A 27,678-nucleotide genomic window follows, 5' to 3' on the forward strand; every position below is an offset into this window, starting at 1 on the left:
TGTTCTTCCCCAGGGTCATGGCAAGCTGCAGCTTTACCGGTTGTTTTTTGTTTTGTTTTGTTTTAAATAAGCTCTAGGCCCAATGTGGGGCTTGAACTCATAAGCCCAAGATCAAGAGTCACATGCTTTCCTGACTGAGCCATCCAGGGGCCTTACCACTTTAACAGTTTGATTACTTTCTTGCTGTTCACCAGATGCTTGGCACCATTCAACTCTCAACTGGTTCCAGCTCCTAGTGATAAAGGAAATGGCTCTAAGGGAACAGGAAGGAGAGGAAAGAGGGCATCTGAATAAATCATGAAGTACACAATCATCCCCACAAATAATGAGGATGGAACATTCTAGTATTCATTCAACCATCTAATAATATTTAGTAAACATTTATTATGTACCTGGCGTTACACAATTAGACAGGAATAGAAACACAACCCTACTCTGAGGGACGTGATGGTCTCCAGAAGGAGCCAGCATTCCCGCAGCGATGCCCACCTACCGCGCTGAGGTTCCCCTGAGAACAAGCATGGTGTGCAGAGAGCAAGGATGGCTAAATAGAGAGGGCAAGAGTGAAGAAGTTGTCCCTGAGGGTGGAACTCATGAGGTGAGTCTCAGAGCGTATAGAATGTGTTATTGGAAACCTTTAGCCTGGGTTTTCACATGAAAAATCCAGTTGTAGTTTCCCTTTAACAGACAAAAGAAAAATCACTTCAGAAGGGCAGGCAGGGGCGCCTGGATGGCTCAGTCTTTAAGCGTCCACCTTCTGCTCAGGTCATGATCACAGGGTCCTGGGATCAAGCCCCACATCGGGCGCTCTGCTCAGAGGGGAGCCTGCTTCTCCCTCTCCCACTCCCCCTGCTTGTGTTCCCTCTCTCACTGTCAAATAAATAAATAAAATCTTAAAAAAATTTCTAAAAGAAAAAAGAGAACAGCAGGCAGGATGATTCTGGTATTTGAGAGAACCACTGATTGATGAAGATATTTTCACCAGGGAAACTTTAAAAAAAAAAAAAAAGGAATCTTTTTCTATTTCTTGCACAAAAAGTCCACCTAAACAAATTCATCTTCCCTGAGGGTCTTAAAGTGAAACCCCTGAAGCAGGCCCCTGTATGAGGAAAGATCACCCACCCAAGAAGCTACTTCCCTGTGAAACCACAGGTTGGGTCCTTGAAGAAATACACTTTCAGGTAAAACCAACGTTTGGCAGCAGGTGAAAGGAGGACAGAGATCTCTGTGTACAGATAGACAAAGAAAGACGTTATTACATGACAACAAGTGAGTTTCAGGACACTGAATATCGTGGCTACTGTTGTTATTGTGTTAGGATCTGTGTAAGAATTTCCAGAAGAATAAATGCAAACATAACAATGGTCATCTCTGATCTGTGAGATGAGGCACTTAGAATTTCTGGGTCCTACATTTTGGTACTATCTTAACTGTGTACAATAAATGTGTATTATTTTGGAATTTAAAAATAAAATTAAAAAATGAACATAAAGATTTATTTAGAACATAGATCTGATTTGTTGTATGAAGCATAAATATTTGTGCTTGGCTCTACATTCCAGAGACACGCACAGAGAGGATTTCCCTAAATTTTCTCATTTGCCAACATTTATAGGAAAAAATAAACTGCGGTTCAGAAATATAACATGATCTTTCTCATGCTGTGACCCCTAGACCAGTGTGGTCTGCTGAGTCAAGCTGAGGAATAAAAGATAAAATATACTGGGGTGCCTGGGTGACTCAGTTACAGGACCGACTCTTGGGTTTGGCTCCGGTTCTGTTCACAGGGTTGTGAGATTGAGCCCCACCTTGGGCTCTGCACTCTATGCAGAGTTGGCTTGGGACTCTATTTCCCACTCCCTCTACTCCTCCCCCTTGCACACTCTCTCCCTCAAATAAATAAATAAAATCTTTGATTTTTTAAGAGAGTGTATTTATTTGAGAGAGAGAGCTCAAGCACAAGCAGGGGGAGCAGCAGAGGGAGAAGCACACTCCCCGCTGAGCAGGCAGACGCTTAACCAACTGAGCCACTCTGGAGCTGCATAAATAAATCTTAAAAAAAAAAAAAAAAAAAAAGATAGGGCACCTGGGTGGCTCAGTGGTTTAAGCCGCTGCCTTCGGCTCAGGTCATGATCTCAGGGTCCTGGGATCGAGTCCCACATCGGGCTCTCTGCTCGGCAGGGAGCCTGCTTCCCTCTCACTCTCTCTGACTGCCTCTCTGCCTACTTGTGATCTCTCTCTGTCAAATAAATAAAATCTTAAAAAAAATATATATATATAAAAAGATAAAAGATATCGATCTCCAACTTACAAATTTGGCAGCTTTACCAACATTGCTTTGTGGAGAACTGTGTGGCTATTTAGAGTAAAGGAAATATTCTTTTTATGAGGTCAACGAGAGATTAACTGTGTATTTATTCAATGACAAGTAATTCCTGGTAACAAATGGGAGGCAAGTAAAGAAGACACCGGAATTTACAAGTTAATAGTTTCCCAGAAAAACAATTTAAATAAAAGTCTCTTAAATAATTACCTCCAGTTCCTTTTGCAGATCTTAAAATACTCAGTAAATTCTTTTTCATTTATTTACTTTTAAGTAAGCTCCACGCCCAAGTGGGGCTTAAACTGACAAACCTGAGATTAAGAGTCACAGGCTTTACAGACTGAGCCAGCCAGCAGCTAGGCGCACCCAATTTTTTTTTAAGTAATTTCTACATCCAACATAGAGCTGGAATTCACAACCCCCAGATCAAGAGTTGCACACTTGGGGCGCCTGAATGGTTCAGTGGGTTAAGCATCTGCCTTTGGCTGGGGTCATGATCTCAGGGTCCTGGGATCGAGCCCTACATCAGGCTCTCTGCTCAGCAGGGAGCCTGCTTCCCCCTGTGTCTCTGCCTCTCTGCCTACTTGTGATCTCTGTCTGTCAAATAAGTAAATAAATAAAATCTTAAAAAAAAAAAAAAAAGAGTCGCACGCTCCACTGACTTAGCCAGCAAGGCGCCCCTCAGTAAATTCTTTGACGAGGTAGATCCCTTCCGTTCAGTTTATTTAATGAGGGCTTATGAGGTCCTTGCACTGGGGGGAGGGGTATGGCAGGGAGTCAATGAGACAAATTCTCTGCACTTGTATTGCTCATATACGAGTGGGGAAACACAAGAAGCAAAAAATACATCAAATCAGGGGTATAATTTCAGGTAAAGCTCTAACAAGGATATGATAAAGTAGGCAAAGTGGTAGTGGGAAGAGTACTGTTTTGCAAAGGTCAGGAAGGCCTTTTAAAGGAAGTGACATTTGATCAAGGACATGGGTAGAGAGAGGGCGAGAGCCAGCTTGAACGGAAATCAGCATTTCTGTTCCTGAAAAGGTAAAGAACGTCCTGAAAAGGTAAAGAACGTCCTGAAGAACATGCCCTCAGGGTTTGGTATGTCAAGGATTCGCTTTTATTGTTCTTGTGTTATTTTCATGTTTATACGGCCTAGTGCTATAATATATTTCTCTCTCCTGTTTAGAAATTGGAGAATATGTTTCATCTGGGAATTGACGTGTCCTAAAAAGATACTGTGTTATCTACGTGCCCCTAAAAATACCTCCTGCCTTATCACAGAGGCATAGAATCCAAGTCCTAAGATTCAAAGTTGCTAATTCCACTGAGAGAGGAGGCTCAGCCCCATCTCTGTGCAAGGAGCGTCTGAAATCCACTTCCACCCCAGGCAGTAAGAGGCCGCGGGAAATATGCAGCTGGGAGGGGCAGGAAAGGTCCAGAGTGAGCAGCTGTGCAAGAAACCTTTGGCATTCTCAGGTCTCAGCCCCAGCTCTTTCCCAGCTGGGAACTCCCCTGCACCCCCAGCTCTTGGCAGAGACAGAAATGACCTTCTCTCCTTCACAGTGGGGAGACTGAGACTCAGAGAAGTGGGTGGCTTCCCCAGGATCACACAAAAAACCATCTCTAATTCTTAACCTTCCTCCTATTGCCCTAACCACAGTCCAGACCACGGACCCCATGGGGTGGAATTCATGCTCTGTGTGGGGAAATGAGATTGTTGATTTTTCATTTACACAAAAATGAAAAACAAATACCAGATGCTAGAAAACATGTTGCAACTCATCTTCCTGGAACTTAAAAGTGCATTTCTGACTGAGAAAATTAAATTAGAAAAGCCACACAGCAAAAAAGATGTTTTGAATGAAATGCACTTTGTCTTTCCCTGCTCTCACATACATGCACACACACAGTATCTCATTGTTTCTTTTGCAGGGAGCAGCTGTGAAGGAAACTGGGGGAGGGAGATGGACAAAACATCCCATTTTTGTGTTTGGTACAGAGCTAAGCTTTTAGGCCAGCCTTCCTGAACTGGGCGGGGTGTGGCATGAAACATCAATGACCCTGTGAAGCTTATAAAACGGCTTGGGAGAAGCCAGTCAACAGGAGAAGGCATCCTAAATTGGGTGAGTTTTCACGTGGAAACTGTCTTCATCTTGACCAAAAAGGTACGTACTGTGGTTTTAATTTTCATTTATGATGAATGATGCTTACCCTAGAGACAATCTTGGCTTTCTATGGCCCCTTTCCAGCTAACAATAGTAACTAACACGGTGGAGGGTTTGTGCCCGCTGCTTTGCAAATTTGGTCTCGTTTTCCCTCAAGCTCCCTTCCAAGGTAGATACTAACCGTCCCATTTTCAGACGATGAAACTGAGGTTCAGCTATCCCAAACAACAAGTCAAGAGAAGACTGCCAACAGATGCCGAACTGGGTTGCCAAACCCATGTTGACTCATCTCCGAGTCTTCTGCTTGCACTGGGCACCCTCTTCTATGCTAGACAGACGATAGGAAAATTTTCCCTACACCAGTACTGTCCTGGATGGGTTCTCGGGTACTTGTCATCCACTGGTGTGCTGCAGTAAAATTAACTGAAAAGTGAACTGGAATTCATCCTGTGAATAGAAAATGCATTTAACGATGTGGTACAAAACTATTTTCCTGAGAAGACATGGTTTCTTGTTGCATTCAGCAGCTACATGGGTTTTTTAGACCCACTGACTTGCAGAAATGTATTTCGTTTTATCACGTGAAATCTCAGAAGCCAGTTCTCTTTGGATCTGCAGATCTTTAAAATCAGCGACCAGGTCCTCGGTAATATGCAGGCATCAAGAGAACAGTCTCCTAGGAGAACTGGTCTAAGGAAGTTCTGGCTTCAGAGCTTAGCAGGAACGAACCTGGGCTCATTAACACCATTGGGTACAAAGAGAATGTCACTGCGGGACCCTAACAGGTAGGGTATTGTGGCCGTACGGGGTGGGGCCCATTCAACATACTGAGGCCCGGGGTTCTCCATGGGGAAGTTCAACGACTTGTGAGTTTCAGTTCACAGAGTCAGTGCTGGCCCAGGGTGGGTGCACCATAACCTTAGTAGAATTCTTACTAAATAATTGAATATTCAGTTAAAATAACATTTAAATTTTATTTATTTATTTAAAGATTTTATTTACTTATTTGACAGAGAGAGAGAGATCACAAGTAGGCAGAAAGGCAGGCAGAGAGAGAGGGGGAGGCAGGCTCTCCACTGAGCAGAGAGCCCAATGCAGGGCTCGATCCCAGGACCCTGAGACCATGACCTGAGCCGAAGGCAGAGGCTTAAACCACTGAGCCACCCAGGCCCCCCTAAATTATATTTATTTTTAAAATACGTAAACTCCCCTCATTAAGACATCTTCCCATTAGTATTTAGAAGATGATGCAAAAATATAGGTCACACATACCCAAGTTCACAGGTGTATGTTAATAATGTGATTTACCTTTGATCCAGAGGGAAGGCCTCAGGCCCATCGCTGAGAGGGTTCTTGGCCTTGCAAGGGCAAGAATTTGAGAGCAAGCTGTTTAGAGAAAGGGACAAAGATGTACTAAGTATAGAAGAAAGGAGCTACCTCACAAAATAGCAGTCCCCCCTTCCCCCTGACGAAGAGGACACCCTTTGCCTCTAATAAAGCGACTTAAAAGTTTTTTTAATTAACTAACCATATAGAGAGGGGCTCACTCTTTAACTTTGGGTTTCTCATTTACATTGGGTGGTGAGTTTTTTCATTGTTTTAGGATCGTGAAATTACCTGCAGGGAGCAATTTTAAGAATGTCTGACCTTTGCCGCTTTTATTACCTGAGGGAATGGGGTCTTGTGGCTTCTGTGAGTCTGATCTTGTAATCCTTTTTATGACCTGCCGACTCTTGATTAAGGGTTAACCTAAACCAAAATGGCTTCACTTTGCTCAACTTGTCTCCCAAGTCCTCTCCCCACTGCCTCCCCTTCAGAAGGGGGAGAAGAAGTGTGGAGTGAGCTAGAATGGGAGGGGCCTGGAAAAGAAATTATGGATGCCATCAACCCTTTCTCTCGCAAAAAGTTTTAACCAGAGGAGTAAAACTCTTGCAAGGAAGAGGCATCTTTGGAAGAGATGCGAGCAACGCTAAGAATTAGCTTTGCTCTGAAATCCTCCTACAGAGCTAAAGCACATGCTTCAGCCCACAAGAGAACATTTTGTAATAAGAGATTTGTCAGAGTAAGACAGGGAACTGACTTTTGGTGTAGTTGTCACGTGGTGAAATGAGGCTCATCAAGGTTACAGATAGGTGTTTGTAGGTTACAGGTAGGTGTTTACTGAAAGTCACCAAAACTGGTGTGCAGAAGGAAGCCTGTCTGAGGGTCACTGCAGGATGGACAGCTGGCAATGGCCGCTGAGTCCCAGCTCTCTGCCCTTCTGGCATTCAGCTTCCCATCTGTACACCTGGGGGTTTGGGAAATGGGTAAAGGACCTCTCAAGTCCCGCCAGTTTGGGGGGCCCTGTAGAACATGCATAATGTGTGACCAGCCTTTGAGTTTGGATCTTCTGGCCAAGGCACGGAGAACTTGGAGCCCACTGAGGTCCAAGAGTAGAGCTCCACAGTTCCTAAGAATTTCTCAGAGATGGATGCAAATTTTTGTAAGTTCAGGAGATTCCCGTCATCTCCCCAAAGGTTAAAATACAGATGTTGTTTACGTGGTGGAAGGAGCCAATGGGAGACGGATTCTCAGAGAAGGTGGGGTCCTACCCAGACTTGGCTTGCTCAAGGGAGACTCAGTCACCACCCCGCCACCACCATCCCTGGCTGGCAGCTTTATTCATTATGTAACTGTTCCTTTGGAAATGGAGCAGTGAAACCAGAAGAAAAGCTATTGATTATTAAAGGTTATTTAGAGGTTTAACCATAATAAAGTGGTTATAATTATTCCTGTTATGACACATCCTTTTAAATGCTCAGATCGGAGAACATTTGGCTTGCATGGATTCAGTCCTCTTCATTGCAGGGAGAAAGGCAAAGAGCTAGAAATAGCTCCTGTGCAGCCACAGGCAAGGAGTCACACGGAAGAGGTCAGGGCAAGAAGCAGGGAAGGAAGCTTTGGCTGAAATGCCTGTTGCCAGCTACTGGCCCGCCTCTAGTTAAATGCACATCAGTTTCCCTGTCTATGCAACTAAAAGAATAAATAAAAATAAAAATAAATGCACATCTATGAAAAATATCCCCACGGGGCCCCTGGGTGGCTCAGTTGTTAAGCGTCTGCCTTTAGCTTAGGTCATGATCCCAGAGTCCTGGGATCAAGTCCCTCATCGGGCTCCCTGCTCAGCAGGGAGCCTGCTTCTCCCTCTCCCACCCCCCTTGCTTGTGTTCCCTCTCTTGCTGTCTCTCTGTCAAATAAATAAAATTTTCAAAAAAGGAAGAAAGAAAGAAAAAAATATTCCCAACAGAAGTCCAAAGAGAAATTCAGGAAATAATTATTTGTGTCTGCTTTTCATGATAACAATAACTAGTGTTTATGAAGCATTTTCTCTATATCAGACACCACCCGAAATGCTCTCTCTATAGCATCTCATTTAATTCTCGCAAAACTTCCTGGAGTTGGTATGATTATTATTTCCACGTAATAGCCTGGGAAGCTCAAGTATGAACTGGACACAGTTATACTTAGTATGTGGTAAAGCCTGCATTCAAACCCAGCTGGGGTGCCTTGGGGTCCCCAATCCGCAGCTGCCTGTCAGGCCTCAGGCATACTTCTGGGTTGGTGAACAGCCCAGCAAGGTGGGGGGTTGGTGGGAGGCGGCTGTGGATCTGGGAGGCATCTCTCTTATGAGTTTCCTAAGACACCAACTGTCGTGCTGTTTATGTTCACCTTTTTTCTCTCGCGCGGTTCCCTCGACAACTTCAACCTTTTTCTACCCCACCCCACATCGTTTCTCTTCATTAACAAGTCTGGACCATGCCTGACACTGCCAGGTCCTGGGGGTGCCTGTCCTTGATAAATGCATAATTGGGAGGGAGCCGTTGCAAAATAAATCCAACGAGCTCCAACACCAGGCAGAGTGTGCTCTCCCAGGGGGTACAAAGTGTCTGGAGAGGCTCCGGGCGATGGAATGCCTCCCAGTGCCACTGAAGATGATAACCCAGGTGGCCTGCAGGGGGATTGCCAAAGGGTTCAGGGGGAGGTCTCCAGAGAGGTCCCCAGAAATGCCCCCCACCCTGTGTGACTGCATGTCCTCGGAAGCCCAGAATGACTCGAGTGGCTTTGTTTCTCCTAACTCCGGGTTCCCTCCACAGCCCCAAGATGGTGACCGCGCTGCTGCTGCTCTCCGCGCTGGCCGGCCTCTTCAGTGCGGCATCCGGACAAGCCTTCCATCTTGGGAAATGCCCGACTCCACCAGTGCAGGAGAACTTTGATGTGAATAAGGTGTGGTAAAAGGCTAAATGGTAAAAAGCCTATCCGTTTTGCCTCCCGTTTGAATAAGCATCTGCCAGGCTTCAGTGTTAGTATTCTGCTTTGAGTCCCACAGCTAGCCTTGGGGTAGGTACTTATCCTCTTGGGGGATCCCCCGAAAGCAGACTCAGGCAAGAACTGGGGAGCAGAGAGTTTGGGGAAGATGATCTCAGGAAGCAATGTGGGCCTGTGGGGAAGCAGACAGAGAAGCAGAAGAGCAATTAAGGGTGCATTCCTCAACAGTAATACTGTTAACAACAGGGTTCTGTCCTGCTGGGAATCCTCTGAGGAAATGTGTAGAATGCTCCTCAGATTGTCCCATGGAGGGGTATGAGCCAGCTGTGGGAACTCTGGGGTGCTGGCAAGGTCTTCCGGCAAAGGGGGAGACGTGGGCTCAAGGTGGACTGCTGGCAGCGTGTGCGTGGGAATTGTCCACGGTGGCAGAGGTGAACCCAGCTAGGCTGAGAGGACATGGGGCAGTTGACCGGCAGGCAGCAGCTCCAGGGCTATTCTCCGCATCCTACGGATGAAGAAGCTCAATGTCAGACAGCTCATCACCGACCCAGGTCACCCTGCTAGTCCATGCAGAGGGGGATTCAGGACCAGCCTTCGCCACAGTGCTGGGCACCCAGGAGTTCCTCCCGCAGGGCCTAGAAGAGGATAGAACTCCCACAAGAGGCTTTCTTGTTACTTGCACTAAAAAGATTCCAATATAACCAGGTCCCCATATGTGGTTTTTCTTCCTGGGATCAGGCGCAGCCTTCCTGTGTCTATGTGTACATATCTAAACGCAGGGAATAGGAGAAAGAGGCAGCTAGTGGAAACAGGAAAGGTTTCCATTGTTATGAACTCATGCCTAGAATCTCGCTCTTAAGACTTTTTCTCCTTAACAGAAAGTTTGGATCTTTTTTAAGAGACAGTACTCATAATGGGCGATATTAAAATTGTTATCAGTCACTCACTCCTCAGTATGAATAAGTGTTGGGACCTCTTGGGGTGGATTAGGTAGAGGAGTGAGGGACGAGAGCTCAGAGCCTGCAGGCTGTGGGGAAGGAGCGCCATCAACAGAGTCACACAGGGGAGGCAGGAAGGACACATACGGTACAGTTTACATCGCTCACTCTGTAACTGTTACAGGCTGGTCCCTTTATTCAGGCAACCCTGCTAAGCTACGGGAGACTTTCCAGAAAAAATCCAGGGAATGTGAATTATATTTCTATTTGGGGGTAAAAATCCAAAGACACTTTGAAAATTATAATTGAACCATATTTACAAAAGTCCCTTGAGGCATGAAGTGGGATGTGTAAGAAAGTTTTGCTAAAATATAATTCATATAACACATAATTCACCTGTTTAAAGTTCACTTTCTATTTTTTTGTATAATCACAGAGTTATGAAACCATCACCACAATCAATTTTAGAATATTTTCATCATTCCTACCCACAAATAGTCACTCTCCATTTCCACCCCTCCCTCCCAACCCCAGACAATCAACTCTCCCTATGAATTTGCCTATTCTGGACATTTCATAGGGCCAGAATCAGACAGTATGTGGTTTTTTTTTTAGACTGATTCCTTTCACGCAGCATAATATTTTCAAAGTTCATCCATATTGTACTATGTATCTACACTTCAGCCCTTTTTGTTGGCAAATAATATTCTCCTGCATGGATAATACCACATGTTATTTATCTGTTCATCATTTGGGTTGTTTACACTTTTAAGATTTTTATTTATTTATTTGACAGAGAGAGATCACAAGTAGGCAGAGAGGCAGGCAGAGAGAGAGGAGGAAGCAGGCTCCCTGCTGAGCAGAGAGCCCGATGCGGGACTCGATCCCAGGACCCTGAGATCATGACCTGAGCCGAAGGCAGAGGCTTACTTAACCCACTGAGCCACCCAGGCGCCCAGGTTGTTTACAGTTTTAAACTATTAGGAATAATGCTGCTACATGCATTCATGTGTAAGATTTTTGTGTATTTGTCTTTATGGGAGTTTTTTTGTTGTTGTTTGTTTGTTTTAAAGATTTTATTTATTTGACAGAGATCACAAGTAGGCAGAGAGGCAGGCAGAGAGAGAGGAAGAGAAGCAGGCTCCCCACTGAGCAGAGAGCCCGATGTGGGGCTCGATCTCAGGACCCTGAGATCATGACCTGAGCCGAAGGCAGAGGCTTTAACCCACTGAGCCACCCAGGCGCCCCTTTATGGGAGTTTTTTTGGTGGACATACATTTTCAGTTCTCCTGGGCGTATAGCTGGGAAGAGGATTGCTAGGTCATATGGTAAGTCCACGTTAATCTTTTGAGAAACTGCCAGACTGTTCTCCAAAAGAGCTGCATCATCATTTTACATTCCCACCAGCAGTGTCTCACACCGATTTCTCCGTATCTTTGCTCACACTTGTTGTTGTCATCTTTTGGATTATAGCCCTTAAAATTTTAGAGGGCACAAAGTGGTGTCTCATTGTGGTTTTGATTTGCATTTCTCTGATGGTTAATGATGACGAGTATCTTTTCATGTGTTTATTGTCCATTTGTATATCTTCTTTGGAGAAATGTCTGAGTCCCTTGCCCGTCTTTTACTTGGGTTATTTATCTTTTAATTATTGTGCTCTGAGAATTCTTTATATGTTTTAGATACAAGTCTCTTATCAGATATAGGATTTGCAAATATTTACCCCATCCTGTGGATTCTATTTTCACTTTATCAGTGTGTCCTTTGAAGCACAAAAGTTTTTAATATTAATAAGGTCCAATTTATCTATTCTCTTCTTTTGTGGCTTGTGCTTTTGATCTCTAAAAAACTCATTGCCTAATGCAAGGTTATGAAGATTAATTTCTATATTTTCTTAAAAGAGTTTTTTTTGTTTCAATCATTACATTTAAGTTTGCGGTCCATTTTAAGTTAAACTTTGTATATAGGATGGTATAGAAGTCCAACTTTATTATTTCGGATATTCAGTTGTCACAGAACTTTTTGTTGACAAGACTATTCTTCCATCAAATAATCTTGGCATCCTTGTTGAAAATCAATTGGCCATATATGTAAAAGTTTATTTTTTTGGACTCTCAGTTCTTTTATATTGTTATATATATCCATCCTTATGCTAGTGCTATATAGTATTGATTACTATAGCTTTGTAGTAAGTTTTGAAATGAGAATATATGAGGCCTCCGACTTTGTTCTTCTGGCTAGTCTAAGTCCTTTGTATTTCCATATGAATTTCAGGATCTGGTTGTCAATTTCTATAAAAAAGCAGAGTTGTGTTTTGTTTTGTTTTGTTTTTATGGGCCCAACATTCTTCCACTGTGCTTCTCTGCTTGTTTTGTTTCTGTAAAGACTGCACTGAATCTAAATCAATCTGGAGAACATTGTCATCTTAACAATTTTAAGCCTTCCAGTCCCCGAGCATAGATTATCTTTCCATTTATTTAGGTCTTCTTTCATTTCTTTCAACAATGTTTTTTTATTTTTCAGAGTATAAATTTGCGTTTCTTCGGTTAAATTTATTCCTAAGTATTTTATTTTTGGGATACTATTGTAAGTGGAATTTTCATAACTTACAGAGGGTTCGTTTTAAGTGTAGAAACCCGTTTGCTTTCTATATATTGATCTCGTATCCTTTAACCTTGCTGATTTCATTTATCAGTTCCTGTAGTTCTTGTGTGTGTGGATTCCTTGGGATTTTCTATTACAAAATCATGCTATCTGCAAATACAGATAGTTTTACTTCTATCTTTTCCAGGATTCTTTTTTCTTTTCTTTCTTTCCTTTTTTTTTTTTGAAAGTGAGAGTGGGGGGGGGGGGGCTCGCGCAGGAGCAGGGAGGGGTAGAGGGACAGGGAGAGAGAGGATCCCAAGCAACCTCCCCAGTCAGTGTGGAGCCCAACGCAGGGCTCAATCTCAACCCCAAGATCATGATCTGAGCCAAAATCAAGAGCTGGAAGCCGATCGGACTGAGCCTCGCACGCGCCCCTCCAGGATTCTTTTTAAACATTGCTCTCTCCTTATGTGGTTAGAGAAGCAGACCCAAAAACCATGAAACGGCTTTCACAAAAATACTATGAATTTATAAAGGAGCATGACATGAAAAACAATCTTCAACCTCCGAGTTTCCTCTTTTCTGGAAAATCACGCGTCCTTGGTTTTAATTGTGGAGCCCTGAACTCACCTTAACAATAATAGAACTATTTTATTTATTTTTTATTTTTTTTTAAAGATTTTTTTATTTCTTCATTTGACAGAGAGAGAGATCACAAGTAGGCAGAGAGGCAGGCAGAGAGAGAGGCAGAGAGAGAGGAGGAAGCAGGCTCCCTGCAGAGCAGAGAGCCTGATGCGGGGCTCGATCCCAGGACCATGAGATCATGACCCGAGCCGAAGGCAGCGGCTTAATCCACTGAGCCACCCAGGCACCCCAACAATAATAGAACTATTTTAAATGCTCTGTATAAAATGGAGCTTCTTTTGAGGATGCCTAGGAAACCAAATGAACTTTCACCTTATTTTTCGGTGCTTTAAGTGAATGTTGATTTCAGTGGTTTAATGGAAAGATGTGCTTTCATAAATGAGTGGAATATTTATGTCATAAACAGGAGTATAGATTTGAGCAAAGAGCCATGTGACTGGCGTAATACTGCCCCCTGTTGGCAGGTCGTTCTCAGTTCAAAGCCTGACTCTTGAAGGTGAGTGCTTCGATTTTTCCCTTTTTGGGTAATAAATTTCTAAAATCTTTTGAATTAGTATCGTGACTAAGTAAATATATTCATATGGTTCAAAATTCTAAATGTACCAAAAACATTCGATGAAAAGCTTTATTCCTTCCCGTTTCCTTCCTACTTCAGTTTCCCTCTCTAGTAGCAACCAGTAAAAACAGTTCACTGTGTATCTTTTGGGAGATAATGTTTACGTCCACAAATACATACATAACTGCAGTAGGCAGAACGGTGTCCACACCCCGATCCCTGGAACCTGTGGAATTGCTACTTTCCATGGAAAGGGGAATTGTGCTGATGTGATTAAAGTTCTAGACTTGGAGATGGCAAGAGTGGCCGGATTATCCAGTGGGCCCAGTCTAATCACTGAAAGCAGAGAACCTTCCCCAGCTGTGGTCAGAGAGATGCAGTGTGATAAGGATCTCCCCTGCTTTTGCTGGCCCTGAAGACAGAGGAAGGGGTTCACCAACCAAGGAATGTGGGTGGCCTCTAGAACTTAGACAAGACAAGAAGACAAGAGTTCTCTAGAGCCTCTAGAAAGGAATACAGCCTTGCCAACGCCTTGGTATTAACCAAGCTCACTTGATGTACAGAACTGTGATGTACAGAACTGTGAGACCACAAATTCATGTTGTGAGTTTGTAGTAATTTGTTTGTTATAACAGCGACAGAAAATGAATGTAATTGGGACCTGGGGGGCTCCGTTGGTTGAGCATCTGCTTCGGCTCAGGTCCTGATCCCAGGGTCCTGGGATCGAGCTCCACATCAGGATCCCTGATCAGCGGGGAGTCTGCTTCTCCCTCTCCCTCTGCCCCCCATTCATGCTTGCTGTCTCTCTCTTTCTCTAGTGCTCTCTCTCTCAAAATAAATAAATAAAATCTTTTAAAAAATGAATATAATAACCTTTCCCCCCATTTTTCCATGTGCTCTATTTTTCACCCAGATCTTTTTCCATTGAATGTATCTTGGAGGTAATTGCATATGACTCCTTTAAGAAAAGGAGTATAACATTCCATTGTATGGATGTGCCATCATTTATGGGCCCTGTCCTCTACTAATGCTCACTTAGACTCTAGTTTCCTGTGTTTCGTTCTTAAAAAACAGTACTGCAGCAAATAACCTCATACATGCACTATATGTATTTTCAGCTTTGCTAGATAATTCCACATTGCCCCCCATGAAGGTTGTAAATTAAAGCAGTCTCCATGCAAGACGGTGCATGGACACACGAAAACACCTGTCTCCCCTCACCCATAGTCACACACTTCCTTTAATGTTGACTCTGTACATGAAATTATAAACTGAGACCAACCCCCCAGGGGAAGAATGGTATCAGTCTCCTAAATCCTGATCACCTGCCAAAAGCCTTTGTGACCAGTTCCCTTTCCAGGGTCAAATGAGGAGATCCTACCAACCCTGGAGTCCCAGTTCCCCACAGTGAACATATCTGACTTTGCACACAATTCAGAGATGCCTCGTAGAATCACAAAATATTCGAGATGGCACCTTACGTCATCTGGACTGCTCCCTCTCTTTTACAGAGTCTAGAGTTTCACATAGATTTTGGCTGGAGGGACCACTGACAGCATATCTAAATAAAGAGCACTTGAGGAATAAAATGTGGCATTTGATAAATGCCTGCACGTCTGATTCCCTTACTCTCCTTTGAATCAATGTCTTGCTCAGTTGCCGTTGGAAACAATGCAGCCCATTTTGCTTGGTTTCCCAGGAAAGGGCTCTGCTCTAAAAAACAACAATAGGGAAGAGTTTGCAGGTCCCCAGAGAACCGCAGAGTTTTCTCTGTTTGTTGTTATCTCTGCAGTATCTTGGACGATGGTATGAAATTGAGAAGATCCCGGTGACCTTTGAGAAGGGAAGTTGCATCCAGGCCAACTACTCGTTAATGGAAAACGGAAACATCAAAGTGATAAACCAGGAGTTGAGGTGAGTGGCTGTAGTTTCAAAAGCAGCACAGCCCTGGAGCCAGCCAGCAGAGAGCTGTCCTGGGGTGACTGGGTGTCCTTGCAGTCTAGTTCAAGGGGGATGCCAATGCGGCTGGGTATGCACTGCCTGTTCACAGCAGGTCCTGAGATGACGACTCTTGGCAAGCGGAATGGCGGGGTGTGTGGAGGGGGGACAAGGAACTACTCATTTATTTGCAAGACCACTGGCCGAACATCTTACTGTGTTGTGACTCACTCTATTGTGTACTCCCTGTATTACGTACCTGGTGTATATGTACTCCCCGGGAAAGGCACTTGGGACTCAACAGGAACCCAAACTAAGGGTTCCCACTTTTATTGCGAAATAGATACTCAGGTAGCAGAGGACAGGGGGAGGAACCTTCTCATCTGATCTCCCAAACCAAGAGAGAAGCCCTTGTACATTATCTACTGACAGAGGACATCCAGCTCTGCTTGAATCCTTCCAGGAATGGGTAGCTCATTGCCTTCCATGACAATTTATTCCATCTCCAGACGACTTTGACTATTAGACACAGACATATTCGCCCTCTGGGTTATGTGACAGGAAAGCTTAGAAAAGTATACTTTTTATTACTGGAAGCTTCTAACGGATTTCTATTTGATGCAAAAATTCATACTTTAGAAAGCAAATGTAAACTTCAAAAAAGCCCCAGAAAAAGTTCCTACCTACCTTCCACAACAAAGATAAGAGCAACAATAAACAATAGTGACAGATACGAAGCACTTCCTCTGTTCAAGGCACTACTTCATACACACCTGTATATATGTGGACCTATATGTATGTATATGTAAATGAGTGTGCATATTCATTTCATCCCCATAGCAACCCTGAGGTAGGTGCTGTTATTAACCTCATTTTTCTAGAAGAGGAAACCGAGGTACAGAGAGGTCAGGTAATTTCCCAAGGGCCACACAGCTTGTAAGTAACAACACAGAAATTTAAGAAGTAAAATGAGGAAGAGGACAGAGGACACATGAAAGGAAGGCTGGGGATGAAGGGTTGTCCTTCCTGTTCCCTACAGGATCTGAGAACAGTGTCAACTCCAAAAAAACAACCACAACCCAGCCTGGAAGTTACTAGGACTTCGTGTGGCCATCCTACTATCCACTAAGCTTCCTGTGAGCCAAGACACCGGGGGGCGGGGGGGGGGGATTCCTGGCCCTGCATACATACAAGAGTGAGAGTCTTAATCTTAAGGGCCTATAAAGAGAAAACCAGCTTATTTCAGAGCCCAGGAAAGGCTCCAGGAATTGGGAGGCAGGTAGCCATCTAAAGTTGCAGTGACTTCATTTCAAATATTTTGTCCCATTCTGTGACCAAGAGTCAGGCAATGACACAGATCCCAAAACCTCTTTCACCTCTCCTTTGGAGCTGGCAGGGAGTCGTCTGGAACCATATCCTGAGTATTCGGTTGCTCAGCCTGCGGGGTCATGTCTGTTTAAAATTCAAGGTCACATGGAGAAAGGTTTGCTAGTTCTGGAGAGGGGAACTGTTTTCCTCTTAGGAGTACTGTCGAATGAGCAGAGAGGCACAGCACAGAGTCTGAGCAAAGTACTCTTAGCCAGGGTCGGAGAATCTGAGGGCCAGAGCAGCTGGCACAGGGCTGGGAGCTGAAGGGTTCAGGCTGGGGAGTTAGGCTGCCCGGTTTCAAATCCTGGTTCTGCCAGATACTGACAATGGGATTTTCAGTGATTTATGCTCATTCTCTAAGCCTCCGTTTCCTCTCTGTAAAATGGCAATAATCTTAGAACTCCATAGGGCTTTGTGAGCCTTGGGTGAGATAACATGTGCAAATCACTTAGAACAGTGTTTGGTGTGGACTAATCATTTAATAAATACTGCTGCGTCCCTTGAAAAATACAAGTGTGTTTTTCCCATGAGCAAACTGTGAGCTTATGATCAGAGACTGTTTTTTGAAAACTGTTCTGGACGAAAGCATAAGTGATGAAGGAAAGGGGAAGAGTCTGTTGAGAAGAGGCTGGTTTGTTGCTAAGCAACCGTATGCAGATGGAAACGGACCTTCTTGTCTTCCCAGTGGAGTTCCAGGTGACAGCTCAGGGTCTGGTCTCCAGCCCTACTTGAGGACAGACAGACATCCAGCAGCATATCCAACAGCATCAGAGTACCTCTGCCATCCTTCCTTACCTGTTTTTTGTCTGGTTTCTGGACATCAACACTAAACATAGCCTACTGACTTTCTTTATTTGACAGAGAGAGAGAGAGATCACAAGTAGGCAGAACAGCACGTAGGGAAGAGGTGGAGGAGGGTGGGAAGCAGGCTCCCTGCTGAGCGGGGTGGGGGGGGGGGGGAAGCAGGCTCCCTGCTGAGCAGAGAGCCTGATGTAGGGCTCCATCCCAGGACCCTGAGATCATGACCTGAGCCGAAGACAGAGGCTTAACCCACTGAGCCACCTGGGCGCCCCTCCAACTGACTTTCTAACACACGCTACTCCTCTAGTTTTAGTTTGCCCCTTGAGGAGTGACGAATGGGCTGCTCATCCTTCAGTGTCCTCGAAGAGCCCTGTGATGTGTGGGCACCTTCCTTCAGTCTATCCCCAGGCCTTTTCCCGCTCCCCCAGGTCCGTGGGGTCACGGCCAGTTACCCGGAAATGGAGCCAGCTCCCTTCAAAAGAGTGAAAGTACTTCATCCAATCTGAGACCATCACTTCAGACACACCATCATTTTATAAACCACTAAGAAAGAAATAACACTGCCAATTGTAAGTGTAAGGTGGCACTCGTTGTGAGATGGGCATTTCTTCTCATGCAGCATCTCTGAGAATCACCAATGTTTTCTTCTTTGCCTGCTGTACCTGGCCGGGGTCAAAATCTCCCGCACTCAGTCAGAAGCCTGCTGGGCTGGATAGGGGTCTTGGAGCTCAGGCGAATGAATGCCTTTATGGGACAGATGTCACTGAGACCCCAAGAGCAGGGAAAGCTTGCAGATCTCCAGACTTCCAGCAGTCCTCGTCCCCCCTCTCCACCCTTTGGCTCTTTCTTGTTTTTAAAGAAGCTAATCTTCTTAGTGTATTGGGTTGTTTTCGCTTGTTTGTTTTTCCCTTCTCTTTTACTCCCTCCCTCTGGAGCCTGAGAATGGGAAATGGCCTTGCAGGACCCAAAAAATAGCCCTAAAGGGCAAGGGCTAACATCCAGTTCTGGAGCATTTCAGTTCTTGCTTCTTATCACTCCAAGGCGGTCTGCTTCCGCCTGGTGTGAGACAGTGACAAAGGAGAGGGGACAGAGCCTTCCTAACCAGCAATCGCATTCTTGCCGCCGGGTCCTTAGTGTCTCACATCTTGCCTTTCACTGGTTTTTGGCTTCCCATGAGTTAAGGTTTTTCGTTGTTGTTGTTGTTGTTGTTTTAACTCCTTGCAGATCTGATGGAACTGTGAATCAAATCGAAGGCGAAGCCACCCAGGGCAACCTTACAGAGCCTGCCAAGTTGGGAGTTAAGTTTTTCTGGTGTAAGTACTCACTTCCCTTGGGAGGTTTCAGGGATAAGAGATATGCACACTGAAAGCTAGAGCCTTTTCTACCTCAAATGAGAAGTCAGAGCCCTGGGTGGGAACACTCCTGTCACATCTGGGTGTCACCCGTCGTGACTAAATACAAAATTATTTGTTGAGCACTGGCTATATGCAGCTCAGGGCTAGGCACCGAAGATGCGATGATGAGTCAGACAGAGCTGGGCTTGTCCCTGAGGGACTTAAACCCCAGTGTGGATACTGACAAGTACACAGGCGATTTACTATAAAAACTACCACGTTTCCAGAGAGGAAGCACAGATAGCAGCACACAGGGCCTGAGCAGTAGGATAACCAATCCCGCCTTTCCAACCCCCCCATCCCCCCCCCCCCCCCCCCAGGAAACAGAGGCTGGAAACATTAGTGGTTAGTAATTGTTAGGAGTGGTATTCTTGGCAGAACAATTGATATGCGCAGAAGCTTGACAGCAACAGATAATGAGTGAAGGTAAATCTGAGCCCCGGCTCTGTCTGCCACTTTCTCGCCACACTGTGGGTTTCTCTGAGGGATATTTGATCATGGGCATGTGCCCTCTGAGCTCTGGGCTTACGGAGGAATGGACACAGGCAATAGAGAAAACACCAAATATTAGTTTTACTGTTGATAGAGACACACGGGAGAAGGCAGGTCAGAAATGTGAGATTTCTTAATTCCCAGTGTGCTCGAGGGTCCCTCTCCCCACCCAAGTGTCGGATTCTGAAGTCACAGCTGCAAGTGGAATCACTACCTCCCATCCCCCATCAAGCCCGTAGAGGCGGGGAGAGAGGACGCTCTTATTTTATACACCAAGATAGGAATGCTAGGAGATAAAAACAGTTCTACCTGCACATGCGACCATGGGCAAGTATCTTCGCCTCTGCGCCCAGTGTCGTAAAGGTAAATGAGACGGCATGTGCTCCGTAGACTGGAAGGGGCTTTGTACATTGTCAGTTTCTCTTGTTTATATCACAAATAAGAAAGTCCAAGTGCAGAAAAGCTAGATGACAGAGGCAAGGTCACTGGACTAATTAGAGGCAGACTTGGGACCAAAACATTGAGGGGTGGGGATAGGCAAGGCCAAATATTATGGGCACAACCTTCCAAAAGAAGCCTAGAACAGGAGCTGGAAGAGGCAGGAGCTCCTGGCAGGGCAAGCAGAGGAGGAGGAGATTTATTCTGGTGGGAATCAGACGTTCCCACTGGGTCTTCCAGGGTGTGTGGGGGATTATGGGAAAGGCTCTCCCAAGTGCAAGAATAGCAAGAGAAAAGGCCTGCAGAGAGAAGCCAGAGGATGGGCAGGTACGTGGCGCACAAGACAAGACTGGGCAGAGCCTCAGAAGCCATGTTCTGGGGTTGAATTGCCTCCCAGAAGCAGTAGGAGGCTGTCAGAGTTTTCTAATACAGAAACATGGAAATTTTCTTTGCTGAGAAGAAACATCTGGGTAAATGGGTCTTGAGATCTAGACCCTGTGGGAGGAAGACAGCATGTGAAACCCTGGCTGTGTGCAGGTGGGGCGTGAGGCCATCACCAAAAGAGGTTGGAAGAATATTTCCTCCAGACAACTCAGGGCTGCAGAGTTCTTGGTCCAGCTGGGAACACACAAAGCAGTGGAAAGTCACAGATAGCAGATATATGATGAATACAAGCTCTCATGGTGAGCCCAGCAGGCAGGCACCAACAGGGTTAGAAAGGAAAGTCAGAAACAGCACTCAGTGTGGGCCCCGTAGCCTTGTTCAGGTTTCTGTCCATCAGGCGTCCTCCAGATGTCCTTCCTTTTTCATATTTATAAACGGGTAGAAAGTCAGAGGAGGGACCTTGTTGGGTTGTCATCTGGACTGGCCCTCTTGTATTATACTGATGACCAGCTGGGTCTTTGACGCCCAGCCAAGCTCTAACCTCTCACACACTGCCTCCTTTGTCCAGTTTCTCATGGTCATTCACGAGTGTTGAGATATGGTTTGGCTTGGCAAACAGGGATTATTTTGGAGTGGAGGAGGTGGGATGCTTGAAACCCAGGAAAGCAAACCACCCATGATGGCATATGTGTCCAAATCTTTTGTTCTTATGGGGTCAGCTCACAGCTTTCTGCCATTTGGGTTCATGTTCCACTTAACTTGAACAAGGTAGGCTATGACTTTTCCTTGCCTTGGACTGTGGTGTGGAGGTAAGTTCCTAGAGGAAGTTTCTGGATTCAGATGGAGAAGGTAAATCTTCCCTCTCTTTCCGTAAGGACCCTTTAATGCTGAAATTTTGATACTAGGCAGATGTCATTCAATGAATCTTTATAGACCCTTTGTGAGGAAGAGTTTTTAACCTGTTGTCACCTGATTTACCATATTCTTAAGAACAGAGGAACTTTTGAAGATCACATGAAAAGAAAAACAAATCAACATTAGTCCTTAATTCCTTCCCCAGGCAGTTTCTAAAGGAAGCGGGGAAGTACAGATCTGGAAAACCTGGGGCCCCTGACCTCACATTCTCTTTTCTTCTAAAGATTTTTAAAATTTATTTGTCAGAGAGAGAGAGAGAGGGAGAGAGAGCACATAAGCAGAGGGAGCTGCAGAGGGACAAGCAGACTCCCTGCTGAGCAGGGAGTCTGATATGGGACCCGATCCCAGGACCGTGAAATCATGAACTGAGCCACCCGGGCATCCCCTGACTTCACATTCTTGACTCCACTCATCTAAGTGGTGCCTCCATTTGTGTTAGTGCTAAGTGCAGCCTATTAGTCTAGGGGGTCCAACAAAATTCTCTATTAACCGTCGCCTTCTGCAGACTAATCTGCTGCCGGGGGTGGGGGAGGATCCAGAATGATGGCTCTGAGCTCGGGCTGCATGCTGGAATCACTGGGGGAGACTTCAGGGAGTTCCAGTCACCTCCACATCAGGATCTGGGCAGGCCTGGAGGGTGGTGGCCTAGGATTTTTTAAAGCTCCCATAAGATTCCCACATGAATTCAGAGTTAAGAAGCACTCATGTAGAAGAACTAGGACCCTGGCTTCCTGGGTCCTAGAGATGAAGGTTCCTCTGGCCCTGTACCCTCTTAACACTGCCCTCCTCTGGTTCTCAGTGATGCCGTCGGCTCCATACTGGGTTCTGGCCACCGACTACGAGAACTACGCCCTCGTGTACTCCTGCACCACAATCGTCTGGCTTTTCCACATGGATCATGTTTGGATCTTGGGAAGAAACCCTTATCTCCCTCCAGAAACCGTGACCTATCTAAAAGATATCCTGGCCTCTAATGACATTGACATTGAGAAAATGACTATCACAGATCAGGTGAATTGCCCTGAGTCACTGTGAGAGGCTCTAGAGAGGCATTACTTCTCTGTTACTTCTTTTGCTTTGCTCCCCCACGCCCATAAAGACAAACCCACCACCGCAAACCATTGCAAACACCAGAAGGGAAATTTGACAGCAGAAACCCATGCAGAGAAAGTCAAGGAGAGTTGGCCCAAACACTTAGCCATGCACCAGTCTGAGACCTTGCCAGTCTAATAATAAACTTGTTGCTGACCTGCTGTGCTCACAGTAGATTCTGAATTGGTTATTGTGGGGTTTTCATTATAAGCGTATGTTTGGAGATCCCTGAGCAGTTCTGCTGAAAGAAATGAAGCAGTGCACAGTTTAAAGGTAACAATCCTGTTTCTGGATGGGGAAAGCTGATGGCAAAGGCCTGTGGTGGGAGGCTTGAATCCAGGTGTCCCCATCTTGCAGTGGGCACTCCTTTAGGGGGGAATCACTTCTGTTTTTTGAGTCTCTGACAGGCAGTCTCTTTGAAGTATTTACTTTCTCATCAGGAGGTCCTCAGAGTCAGGCTAACTCAGGGGGTCATCTTGGAGTCTGTGCACGGGAGAATCAAGGGAGAAGACTATGGGGATTTTTTTTTTTTTTTAAGAAAATACTTTTTGGGTGTCTTTCATTCAACTGATATTTACTGAGGCCCAACTGCATTCCAGACATTGAACCCTTGTCATCCCACAGAAGCTCCCAGACTAGCGAGGGAAACTGACAAGTATAGATGCATGTATAGTCCAAGCTGGGGTGTGCAAAGGTAGCAGCACATGGAGGGAACCGTGGGGAGCTCCGGGAGAGTCTCAGTCCTGGTAAGACATAGGCGCCTTCAGGATCTCACAGTCATGGCTCTGGGTGTCCCAACTTCAGAGAATTGGGAACCACCTTGAGGTTTTGTTTTTTGGGTTTTTTGTTTTGTTTTTACATCATGACTTTTAAAATCGGAAAGGTCTCAGAATTCTCCTCCTGCATTTTCACTTAGTTCACATAGCATTTGTAATCTGCTAATGCTTTGGGAGCTTTTTCAGCATGAACATAAGGTATGAATTGCCTTGAGCACTGGAAACTCTTAATGCCTTTTTTTTTTTAGAGAGAGATTTTATTTATTTATTTGACAGAGATCACAAGTAGGCAGAGGGGCAGGCAGAGAGAGAGGAAGGGAAGCAGGCTCCTTGCTGAGCAGAGAGCCCGATGTGGGGCTCGATCCCAGGACTCTGGGATCATGACCCGAGCCGAGGCAGAGGCTTTAACCCACTGAGCCACTCAGGCTCCCTTAATGCTTTCTATTAAATGTTACAAGAATCCCAAGCATCTTAAAGGTACAATTTTTCTCTTACTAAATAAATAGGACCTCAGATTGCAGCTTCCAGTTACAGTCCTAAGGTCTGAAAACTACCAGGCAAGAAGGTGGTAAGGAGGAGGTAGGTACTGAAGGAGACGACCCTCTCCCCAACTCTGCCTGCCATTGTGCCCTGTGCTTTATCCTGCCGCCCACCCGACCAGAGGGCTCTTGGCTCTTCTTCTCAAATACTATTATCCCTGAGAGTGTTACCAACCTCTTAACTCATGGCACAAAATAAGGTGTGACTGCATTCCTCTTCACACCAATTTGGCAACATCAAAGACCATGAAGGTGACTAAAGTTAGTACCTTTTACAGTGTCTGGCCCGATACAGAACCTCAAAGTACCTATGGGAACGAGTTACTGGCTGCGTGTGTAGACAGATGGACTGCAGTTTCCTAGTAAAGGAAAAGGGACCTGTGAAGCAGATATCAGGGGTGACAAAGCCACAGAAAAACTTTCTCGGGAAATCCAGAGGGAGGCATGTGGCCATCAAGTAGCAAAAAGATACATGGGGAAAAGAACAGAAAAATCCAGAAGGGAGAGGAAAAGAAGGGAAGTGGGGGAAAGAGCAAAATAGAGACAGTAGTAGAGAATAAATCCCCATGAACTATGATGGGCTCTAACAGTCATCAACATCTCACCAGTCTGGTTTCGGCTACCTCCCCAGGACCCCCAATATTTTTTCTAGAGGGTTTGAAGCAAATCCCAGATATCACATCCTCTTATTTTTGCCTATAATTGCCTATGCACAAATCTCTAGCAAATATATGTACTTTTTAAACAAAAAAATATAAGGTTACATCTTATATCCTGAGGGTTCTCAGAGAATGCCATTTCAATGGGATTGGAAGATTATTGTGTATAATCCAGATAAAAGGGAAGAAGGATGCACCAAAATGCCCATCAGTTTTAGTGGTAGCAGCCCCCAAACCAAAAGGAGCTAAACAGAAGCTAACCCTACCAGCAGCGGGATGGGATCATAAATGGTAGACCCTGACTTCACGTGCATTCATGGAAGTTCCTAGTTACGAAGACAAGGTAGCCACCAGAGAGCAGGGGCCTGCCCTGCCACACGCAGTGCTTGGTTTAGGGGGTGGCGTCCCTGCACGTGGCCTTGCTCCCTGCAGAGCTGGTGTCTGGAACCGATGTGTATCCACCTGGGCTAGTGATGGCCAGGCCACAGGTTGAGGAGAAACCTCTGAGTCTTGTGGCCTAACTGGACGGAAAAGATAAATGAGGTCTATCACATCAGGATTTGGCTTTAAGAGATCTGGAGAGAGGGTGATTGAAAACTGGAACTGTGAGGTCACGTTGTTTGGGGTGCTCGTTGGTGTCACACAATTGAAGTTTACGAGGGTGTGGAGCGGAAATGCGGGGATGAGCAGAGACCCTATCCAAGACAGAGGTGAGCAGAGACCCCACCCAAACAAAGCAGCTCCCTAGATGATGGCTTACCATGTCCTGGCTCCAATTCCCATGGAGCTTAACTGTCTTAGTTTCCCGTCCTAGAGTTTGTGCAAGATTAGCCACACACACACACACACACACACACACACCTTTTTTTTTTTTTTGAGGTAATTTAACTTGACTGAGTGTTCCTTGCAACCAAAATAGCACTAAGACAAAAGAGTTCACATTATAATGTGGAGTGAAAAAAAGAATGTACCATTGTATCTATGCTATACTTACAGTTACATGGAATGAAGGCATAAAATCAAGGTCTAAAAGTGAACAGAGAAACTGAAAGCAATTAATGTGTTAGAGTGCCGGCATTACAAGGTGATCCTCTTTGGTAATTTTTGCTATAGATATTTGTAGTGTAGGCCCTAAAACTTTAGACCCTAAGACTTCCTTCTAGTTCAACCCAACCCTCTGGGAAGTTGAGCACCAAACAAGAAATAAGCTTTTTCTTCTAGTAACTACCTCAGACTTGCAGGTCTTTCTGGATTGTTCTCCCATCCCACCATAATCCCAATACGTTTGAGATGATGATTTATTGTGTGAATATGGGATGTGTTGTTAAAGCAATCTTTATTTACTACCAACAAGGTCCTCTGCATGCTTCTAGGAGACATGAAGGAGGCTCTCAAGTAATTTAGAAAGTTTTTATTTGATGGTTGTCTAAATATTATGTAATTGTATAAAGATTCCCCCCCAAAACAATCACTTTCACCTTGATAATTATGACAAGCTATTAAAATTTTTAAATATTTGAGGGGTTTTGTTTAAACTTTATATTATTTTCAAGAGAGAGAGTGTGTGGTGGGTGGGGGGCAGCAGAGGGAGAGGGAGAGAGAGAATCCCAAAGCAGACTCCCCACTGAGTGCAGAACCTGTCATGGGGCTCGGTCGCACAACTCTGAGATTATGACCTCAGTCAAAATCAAGAGTCAGATGCTTAGCTGACTGAGCCACCCAGGTGCCCCATGTTTTGTTTTTTAAGCAGGCTCCACACCCAGCATGGAGCCCAATGCAGGGCTTGAATTCATGACCCTGAGATTAAGACCTGAGCCGAAATCAAGAGTCAGACACTTAACCAACTGAGCTAGCCAGGCACCCCTAAATATTTGTTAAAGATGATCAACTTTTTAAAAATGTTTATTTAAATTCAATTAATTAATATATAGTATTAGTTTCAGATGTAGAGTTTATGATTCATCAGTTGCATGTAACACCCAGTACTCATTACATCACGTGCCCTCCTTAATGCCCATCACCCACTTACCCCATCCCCCTCACCCACTTCCCCTCCAGCAATCCTCAGTTTGTTTCCTATGATTAAGAGTCTCCGGAAACAATAGATGTTGGCGAGGATGCGGAGAAAGGGGAACCCTCCTACACTGTTTGTGGGAATGGTGCAGCCATTCTGGAAAACAGTATGGAGGTTCCTCAAAAGGTTGAAAATAGAGCTACCCTATGACCCAGCAACTGCACTACTGGGTATTTACACCAAAGATAAAATGGAGTAACTTGAAGTGGCTTCTTGACCCCACTGTTTTTCGCAGCAATGTCCACAAGAGCCAAACTATGGAAAGAGCCCAGATGTCCATTAACTAATGAATGGATAAAGAAGATGTGGTGTATATATACAATGGAATATTACTCAGCCACCAAAAAGAAAGAAGAAAGAAAGAAAGAAAGAAAGAAAGAAAGAAAGAAATCTTGCCATTTGCAATAACATGGAGGGAACTAGAGGGTATTGTGCTAAGTGAAATAAGTCAATCAGAGAAAGACAATTATCATATGATCTCTCTGATATGAGGAATTTGAGAGGCAGGGCGGGGGGTTGTGGGGGGTAGGGAGGGGGAAAAATGAAAGAAGATGTGACCTGGGAGGGAGACATACCATAAGAGACTCTTCATCTCACAAAACAAACTGAGGGTTGCTGGGGGGTGGGAAATTGGGGTAGGGTGGTTGGGTTATGTATCTGGGGAGGGTATGTGCTATAGTGAGTGCTGTGAAATGTGTAAGCCTGATGATTCACAGACCTGTACCCCTGAAACCAATAATACATTATATGCTAATTTTTTTAAATAGTGTCTTTTGGTTTGTCTTCCTTCTGATTTTGTTTTATTTTTATTTTTCTCTCCCTTCTCCTATGATCTTCTGTTTTGTTTCTTAAATTCCACAGATGAGTAAAATCGTATGATAATTGTCTCTCTCTGATTGACATTTCACTTAGCATAATACCTCCTAGTTCCATCCATGTCATTGTAGATGGTAAGATTTCTCTCTCTTTTTTTTTAAAAGATTTTATTTATTTATTTGACAGAGAGAGATCACAAGTAGGCAGAGAGGCAGGCAGAGGGAGAAAGGAGGAAGCAGGCTCCCTGCCAAGCAGAGAGCCCAATGCGGGACTTGATCCCAGGACCCTGAGATCATGACCTGAGCCAAAGGCAGAGGCTTAACCCACTGAGCCACCCAGGTGCCCCAGATTTCTCTTTTTTGATGGCTGCATAATATTCTGTTGTCTACATATATCACATCTTTTTTTATCCATTCATCTGTTAACAGACATCTGGGCTCTTTCCACAGTTTAGCTGTTGTGGACATTGCTGCT

At 44.9% G+C, this 27,678-nt stretch overlaps 1 protein-coding gene across 1 annotated transcript; it reads left to right on the top strand.

Moving 5' to 3' along the window:
• Positions 1 to 4,358: 4,358 nt before the first annotated feature.
• APOD (apolipoprotein D) lies at positions 4,359 to 22,523 on the top strand. The gene is made up of 5 exons (XM_046003925.1): positions 4,359 to 4,488; positions 8,622 to 8,751; positions 15,311 to 15,432; positions 18,850 to 18,938; positions 22,048 to 22,523. The coding sequence occupies exons 2-5, from the start codon at positions 8,629 to 8,631 to the stop codon at positions 22,281 to 22,283; spliced, it is 570 nt and encodes a 189-aa protein (XP_045859881.1). The 5' UTR covers positions 4,359 to 4,488; positions 8,622 to 8,628; the 3' UTR covers positions 22,284 to 22,523.
• Positions 22,524 to 27,678: the final 5,155 nt, after the last annotated feature.

The sequence above is a fragment of the Meles meles genome, chromosome 4, assembly GCF_922984935.1.
Source record: "Meles meles chromosome 4, mMelMel3.1 paternal haplotype, whole genome shotgun sequence".
In the NCBI taxonomy this organism is placed as follows: Eukaryota; Metazoa; Chordata; class Mammalia; order Carnivora; family Mustelidae; genus Meles; species Meles meles.